This window comes from Cibotium barometz, chromosome 11 (genome assembly GCF_041138505.1).
Source record: "Cibotium barometz isolate CiBa-2024 chromosome 11, ASM4113850v1, whole genome shotgun sequence".
NCBI classification, from domain to species: Eukaryota; Viridiplantae; Streptophyta; class Polypodiopsida; order Cyatheales; family Cibotiaceae; genus Cibotium; species Cibotium barometz.
In genome coordinates, this window is record NC_141056.1 from 46,707,589 (window position 1) to 46,715,592 (window position 8,004).

The window sequence follows — 8,004 nt, forward strand, 5'->3', positions numbered from 1 at the left end:
GTGTGTTTTACGTGCTTTGTATGCTCATGTACACAGTAAATTTTGACTGTTGTATGTGGTTAGCTTGTTTTTACATACTCTTACTTCTCATCCTCGTAAGGTCATATATTTTTTTAATCCCTTCAGACCAATAAACGAGGTCAAATTCAAACCAGTTGTGCCTTTTTTTTGAGGGGGAGGGGGGGGGGGGCAGAATTTTACCAGAGGAATTAAAAGGAGTTATCACAGCAATAAAAAGAAGACTATTAAGAAAAAATTCGTGAAGCCAACAGATGCTCCCACAGCAGTATCACACCTACCTATATGGGCTGATGTATTGGCATGTAGGAAATCTGTTGAGAATCGAAGGGTCTGAATGGACCACAATGCGACAGATTTGCCTTGCAGCGAGATCAAATAGACTTTTGCCGCAAGACAAGCTAGGCCCTTCGTATCTTCTTTGACCTGGAAATTCCTCTCTGGTGCTTCTCTACCCTCTTGCGCTTCACTCCCACCAGGCTAGTTGGACTTTTGTTCCCCCCTTTTTTTGATCCAACCTGCTTATTCATATTGATATGAGGCTGGCCTCCGTCCTTACTAGGCTTGATTTGACTGTTCCTGCGATTTGACTGTTCCTTGCCCAGCCGTCCCCCTTCTATTGTAGCTCTGATACCTTCATAGGATGCAGAGAGTTTCGCGCGCTTTCTCTGCAACTGGTTGCTATCCTCATCTTTCAGCTTTCTCACATGCTTAAAAGGCCTAGGCTGCTTCTGCATATTCTGAGAGGCCAATACACGAGAAAGACGAAGTATCCTGTCCCTCAGCTTTACATGGCGTTTGGATGAAAGGATACGACTCGCACCAGCCTGCAAAATCAAAGCCTTCATGAGAGCATTGGACACCCTTACATTCTGCTCAAATAAAAGGTTCTTGGTATCCCTTTACCTTTGTCTTGAAAAGCATGAATGCTATGCCTTTGCTAACACTGGTTTGGGGGTCTCTCACAACCCTAATGGCTTCAACGCCCATCTCTGGAGATTTCCCAGTGCCGAATGTTTGATAAAGCTCTTCATCCTGAAGATGAAATATTATGTGTGAGGACTGACATCAAAGCTTCACAAGATAGCAATAACTGGGGCTGATTTCACAACTACTCCCTGCCCATCAGTGGGGGCCCATCCAGTCAGGCATGGGCAGGCAATCTGCCCGTACCTCCCAATCAATCACATGGGTAAGGAGTGTTGTGTAGTAGCCCACCTTATAGTAGTCCAAAAATGGATCAGTAATACCTTCACATCAAATGGAATATTGCCAACAAATATGGATCGAGTATGGTCATAGGAGAGAGGAGGCTTTCCCTTAACTGCACCATGCGGAGCATGTGCAACATCAACACGTATGTGGTTCCCATTAAACTGAATGTGAAAAGAAACAACTTAGAACAGATGTTACAAAGTGACAAGAGTACATACTATATGGGAAAGTACTCTCCTACTATAACATACAAAGGTCGGTCCATAGTGTGATCCAAGCTACAAAACACCATTTTTTGAGACAGTTCAAAGTAAGGTACCTCTTTCATGTTGTGAGCAAGAGCAGCATTCGCATGTGATGCTTCTTCAAAGACAACGTAGGCATGTTGACTAAAAACAAACCAATTACAATTTTGTAAATTACATTTTACTAGTAGGGGGAGAGAGGGAGAGAGAGAAAGAGAGATGAAATCTAGCCAAGCCAGCAGAACAATATGTTTCACATTACAGCACCAAAGAGTAGGAAATGGGACTTGAATCTGGTATTTCTCAACTAGGACCCCGATGCGTAAACCACTTTGTAGAAGGGAGAAGAGAGAAAAAGAAACCAAGATTTTATTAACATCTATGAAAGACCCAAAGGTCTATGAGACCAAGTAGTGGTAGAAGTGCTCCATGAATGTAACAGTCACACAGAGAACAACCCACGAGACCAATAATTATCAGGGCCTTCAAGGGGTCAAAAAAACTATGAGACCAGTGCGTATTCACGTGCATGTGTGCGTGCATAAGTGCATGAGAGAAAGAGACAGAAAGTTACCAAAAGGTAGAGAAGGCCTATAAGACTTGATGTGTCAGACTACTAATGCAGTACAAGTGTGAACAAAGATAGAATGAACAGTGGAAGACTTACAACACACAAGCATTCACAAGTATCCTACTCTAATCCTTGTATTAATGATGAATATTTACAATGATCATCTAGCCCAAAAAACACTCAAAATATTGATCTTCACAGATCTTAGCCCAAGTTTGCTGTAGACTCCTGTCCCTCAGCCCAAAAACACCAGCTGCAGATTTGTTCCTCAGCCCTCCAGCTCGCTTTTGTCCTTATCTCCTGATGGCAAGGCTCTCAATCAGCTAATTGCCCAAAAGCTCCTTTTATAGGTCCAAGGGAGGGACTGGTTGGCCTGTAAGACTGATCAGCCAGTTTATCCACTGTTCCACAGCCATAATTGCCCAGTGTTTTCACACGTGGCTGCCCATTGACACCTGCTGGCCTGTCCGCCCCTGCTGTCCACACCTGGACGCCCGCTTCCAATCAACCTAGCTGGCCAAAAACACAGCCCTGCTTGTCAGCCATGTCTATAAGGTTAGATGTTTCACATGATGAAGTGAAACCACGATGACCTGCAGGCGTTCGAACAGGTGGACGGTAAAAATACCTAGTGACCTAACTGGTGTTTCAAGCACCCGACCATGGGTCTACTAAGTGCCTCGGACCCTATACATCTTTACAACTTGCAAGTGGGTTACATATGACCTTCCGTCATCAATGGGACTCCTAGACCAGGGACCTAGATGGTGCCCAGCAGACTGTCCCAGTACAAGGGCTCACAACATGCTCAGTGTCCATCAAAAAGGTAATCTAAGTGTACTAACTATGCAGAATGTCCACGTGGCACCCTAGTGCAACAGGTGTGCCTGTGACAAGCAAGGATTATGAGGGCAAGGCTAGATGAAACGATATGTCAAGGTTATTGGCATGGATTGCAAGATCAAGGCTAGTGATAACTGTCAAAGTTGACAACGCAGAAGCAGTATTGCGTTAGTGAGAAAACGCTAAGGGAGAGAGGATGAGAGAAAACGCTGGCACAGAAAGAGAGAGAGAGGGTGCACAAACGCTAGAGAGAGAGAGAGAGAGAGAGAGAGAGAGAGAGAGTATTCGAACCAACACAACAGCAATGAATTAGATATATTTTTACAATGGAGCTAGGGTGCTTATATATCCACAAATGGACTTGGCCGACCTCACTTGAGATGCATGCAAAAAAACAATTTTAACACCCTCTCTGCAACTCATAGTGGACATAGGTAGGAATACCAAGTCAATGAAGAAGCTACCATGGACACCCCAGCAGTGGCCAACCACTAGGTACACCTCGGATTTGCAACCACCAGCTTGTCACCACCAAAAATGCCATCTTGAGCACCAACTGCCTCAAGGAAGATTGAACTGTAGACTACACTACGTCCAAGAATCCCCATTCATGAACTGTGAACACATCACGTCCAAAAAACTCCACAAGATAATGAACTTTGGTACACACCCTGTCCATAATCCTGAAATCAACAATGAATGACTACAGCACATCCATAGTGTTTTATACGCCATGTTGGTTCCTTGCCAGATGCCTAGTGCTTTGAATTCCGACACACAGATCCAAACAACCAGAAATTGAACTCCGACACACGGGTTCAAGTCGTCAAAACGGGAGCACAGACTACCCCTCTCTGCACTCACCTGCCTCTCTCTGGCTGAAGCACGCGGTAGCATCCATCCACCAAGCTAGAATGCTGGAGCCTTTGTCATTCGTTGAGCCTTGAGCTTTAGCTTTGGATTTGCAATCCCGAGCCAAATGCCCTCGCTTTCCGCACTTATAACAACGGCTCTTAGACTTCTTATTGAATTCCGTTGCAGCATGTGCCAATTCTACATCCTTCGGAACTCGAATCTTGCCTTGGGAAATGAGAACTGCTTCCTCCTCAATGAGAAAAGAGCTGAGATCATCAAATTCCAGCTTTTCCTTCGTGACTTGTAAGCGTAATGCCCTCAAGACCATATCGTACTCCTCAGGCAACTTCGTAAGAACCAAGGCAGCTAACTGGATACTAGTTAACGCACTATTCATAGCCGATAACTGATCATGAATAACCTTTGCCATCATTAGAAATGACTGCAGAGAGGTCCCGGCTTCAAACTTGATGGAAAACAACTGGTCGAGAAGGGTTACTGCTCGCATTGTTGAGTCTCGATCAAACATTCCTGCAAGCTTTGACCACATTTCCTTGGCAGTCTTCAAAGTCTATATGGCAGGGGAAATTTCCTTGGTGAGAGATTCTACAATCGCCGACATTGCCTTTGCATTGTGAGCATCCCAATCCACAAGAGATTTGAGAAACTCCTCCTCCTGAAGACGTGTGAACCGATTGCTATCCCTTCGGGGACATTCCTCCGAGCCATCAACAATGTCCCATAAGCCTTTTCTGCTAAACCATAGCCCCATGATCAAGTTCCAATGCGCATAATTGTCGCCATTCAGTTTGTCGTCCTTGCTCGAACACGGGAGACCCATCTCCTTCCAAAAAACGCAGCCCAAATCTCGTCCAACTTCACGCTGAAAATCAGTAGCACTCCTCCGTCGATTACACGCTGAAAAACGCAGATTTGAAGGGGTTCTCCGCGATGAAAACGCTGCTAGATCCGATCAGCCCCCCCCCCCCCCTCTAGCAAAAACGCTAGTCCAAGGGTGCTTCTCGCAATGAAAACGCAGCAAATCAATCGCTCTCCTGCCGGCTGAAAAACGCAGCCGAGATCTGCCTTCTCCTCACGCTCCGGTCCCCTAGGTGTTGACGTGCCTTGGCTCTGATACCATGTCAAAGTTGGAAGCAGTATTGCGTTAGTGAGAAAACGCTAAGGGAGAGAGGATGAGAGAAAACGCTGGTAGAGAAAGAGAGAGAGAGGGGAGGTAGAGAGAGAGAGAGAGAGAGAGAGTATTCAAACCAACACAACAGCAATGAATTAGATATATTTTTACAATGGAGCTAGGGTGCTTATATATCCACAAATGGACTTGGCGGACCTCACTTGAGATGCATGCAAAAAAACAATTTTAACAATAACCACTAAAATTCACCGGCAAGCCATCAAAGGAGTTAATGATCTGGTATAGGCTACACAAGTCATCACTTGCAATTATTGTAGCGAGAGTTAATGACAATGGTGTTTGAGATTATGAGCCGAAGGAGAACATTTGAATGTTTAAGGGATCCCAAGGATGTTAAGATCCCACTGGAAAGTGTGAAACACTTAAATCATTTATGTGCCTTTACATTGACGCACATCATTGACAAAATGTACCCATGCAATCTACTGTGAAGTATGGTAGTTTCCATTCAGGAAAGAACATTCTAATCATCTACAAAACTTCCATTAATGTTCTTCACCAGACCGAAGTTCCAACAACTTTCCCTAGGAAACCAAATCCATTCGTATGATGCAAGAAGTAAGGGAAATCCCGTTTTTGAAGTTTGTGATGACAGTAACACCACAAGGTGTGCTAAGGATATAACCAGTAACAAACCTGTTGATTGCTTCATTGACTTGGCCCTTGATGATAGCTCCTTTCCTGGGAACTTTGGTCTGCATACACATAACAAATGAATATAATACCTGACTCTGTATATCAGGATTCCTTGGCAGATACAATTAGAATTTTTTCAAAGATACCCATGGCTAAATAATTAGAAAACCAGCTAGCTAGTTAAGGGATAGGGGAAGCTATTAACAAAAGAAGCTTACATCCAAAAGGGGTACAGATCGTAATCGTACAGACTCCACAGGTCCATATTGCGAAAGCTCCTTGACTATGGCTTTTTTCCTGACCTTTAAAGGCAAGTTTCCAACAAAAACTGTTCTCTTCAGCTTCTCCTCGTCATCATATGTCCTTGTTTTTGTTGTTTCAACAGCATCATCGTCGTCAACTTCACCCCTCTTTCTCTTTTTAGTCTGAGCATCAGTCACCTTACCCTTGGTTTTCTCTTCTTTCTTCTTTGCAGAAGTTGGGCTTGGTTTGTCACTCATGGGTGAAGGATCATCTGAGACTCTAAGCCTCTTCTCGTATCTCCATTCAATGCTTTCTTCTTTCTTCCGCTTTGTCCCCACCTTTGCCTTTTTTTGATAACCATCCTTTACTTGGATGGGGTCTGAAGTCTGGCTATGTAGGGTTTCCTCAGCAGGACCTGATGTGCGGTCTTTAAGGCTGTCTTCCTTGCTAATTTTCTGCCTTTTCATAGGCTTATTCTGATCAGACACATCTTGATGCCCTCGTTTTCCTTGTTTTGCCTGCCGTCCTGTAATTGTTTCTTCAGACCCATTTGCCCATTTTTCCTGTTTTATATCATCAGAACCATCTAGCCTTTTTCCCTGTTTCACCTTCCTTGCTGACGCTGTTTCAGCAGACCCCTCCTGTTTTGCCGTCCTTGCTGAGACCGTTTCATCAGACCCATGTAGCCATTTCTTCTGTTTTTCTGTTGTTTTATCAGACCCAGTTAGGGTTGAGACTGTCTCATCAAACCCATCTATTCTTTTTCCTAGTTTGGTCTTCCTTGCCATTACTGTTTCATCAGAACCAGTAAGGGCTTCTGTAAGGTTTTTCTGTACAGAGTGCCCGTTTTGAGAAGACAACGGCTCTGCAGCACCTTTCACAACTTTTTGCTTCTTCTTGCTTCGCTTTCCCGGTTCTTCTTCAGTAACCCTAACTCGTTCGCCCTCTGAAACTTTCTTCCCTCGTTTTGAGTCCATGTTATCCTCTGTCTGAGCCGTCCTAACTGCATCGGATGTCCCCTTTGAAAATGATCGAGCAGCAATGTCCGATTTCGAAGGCCTTTCATGGGTCTTTCCGGGCTGCAGAGCATTCCTGTCAATCTGCCTCCGAAAAGCATTATTGGAGAAGAGCGAAAGCCCTTCCGTGGAGCTGCCGAAGATGGTTTTGAACAGCTCAGAGCTACCTCCGTGCTGGGGATCCATCGGAAACTCAAAAGTTCACTAGGGCGCTCATCCAAAAACAAAACTAAAATGTTATTTTCTCAAAGCGTATCATGATTCACTCAAATAAATCATTGCCATCATCTAACCTAGGTTTTCGTAGGCTTGAATTCTTCATTTTTGAAACTTCTTTCAGGGGTGTGTTTTTTTACAAAATCTTTCTGAATCTATAGACCAAGAATGCTTGACTGCATTGTTCCTCTCTCCCATGCATGGATTGTCTCTCTAGGCTCTCTCTCTCTCTCATATGGCTCTAGACACCTTAGTCAATGGTGATGTATGGAACCTCTATGAGGAAGATTGAGAGGCTTCAAATTATGGTGTTTTCTCGTGTAGTCCAGAGCAAACCGTTCATACCACACCCTATAATCTTGGTAAAGTTTGTGGAAGCCCTGATGATAGATGAACGTTTTCAGACGATGACACACATACATTGCCCCCACATCCTGGATAGCCATAAGTGGGGATGGTCCACCGGTGGAGGGAGCTCTTCTTGGCTGCCCTCTCTCTCTACTTGAACAATCTCTCTCTAACTATTCCCACCACCATCTCCGCCCACCACCTCCCAACCCAACCCAGCCCCCTCCACCACTAACCTTTCTCTCTCTATCTATTACCATCTTCCCTTTCTCTCCTCTCCTCTCTCCAACCATCTCACATCTTTTTGCTGCTCTTCTCTCTCTCCCTTGTCTCACTCTCCCCTCTCTTTCTCTCCCTTGTCTCACTCTCCCCTCTCTCTCTCTTTTTCTCTCTCTCTCTATATATGTCTCTTTGCTCACTCTCTCTATCTACCACCCCTCTCTCTCTCTCTCTCTGTATCCTTCTCTTTCCTCTTATCCTCTTTCTCTCTCTCTCTCTCTCTATATATCCTCTTATCCTCTTTCTCTCTCTCTCTCTCTATCCTTCTCTTTCCTCTTATCCTCTTTCTCTCTCTCTATATATATC

At 44.5% G+C, this 8,004-nt stretch overlaps 1 protein-coding gene across 1 annotated transcript; it reads right to left on the reverse strand.

Moving 5' to 3' along the window:
- Window positions 1-210: 210 nt before the first annotated feature.
- LOC147634241 (uncharacterized) lies at window positions 211-7,145 on the reverse strand. Its single transcript, XM_086805361.1, has 6 exons — window positions 5,815-7,145; window positions 5,597-5,655; window positions 1,553-1,622; window positions 1,269-1,394; window positions 925-1,053; window positions 211-845 (listed from the first exon to the last, which is right to left on the reverse strand). Exons 1-6 carry the CDS (start codon window positions 7,039-7,041, stop codon window positions 420-422), a joined length of 2,037 nt encoding a protein of 678 aa, XP_086661487.1. The 5' UTR covers window positions 7,042-7,145; the 3' UTR covers window positions 211-419.
- Window positions 7,146-8,004: the final 859 nt, after the last annotated feature.

Bases quoted from the DNA above. Each gene is read 5' to 3' on its own strand.
- LOC147634241 (XM_086805361.1), bottom strand. From the start codon at position 7,041: ATGGATCCCCAGCACGGAGGTAGCTCTGAGCTGTTCAAAACCATCTTC. The intron at 1,395-1,552 runs GTACCTTACTTT...TTTCACATTCAG, and splicing joins TTGCTCACAACATGAAAGAG to TTTAATGGGAACCACATACG. The intron at 1,054-1,268 runs GTATTACTGATC...TTTCATCTTCAG, and splicing joins ATATTCCATTTGATGTGAAG to GATGAAGAGCTTTATCAAAC.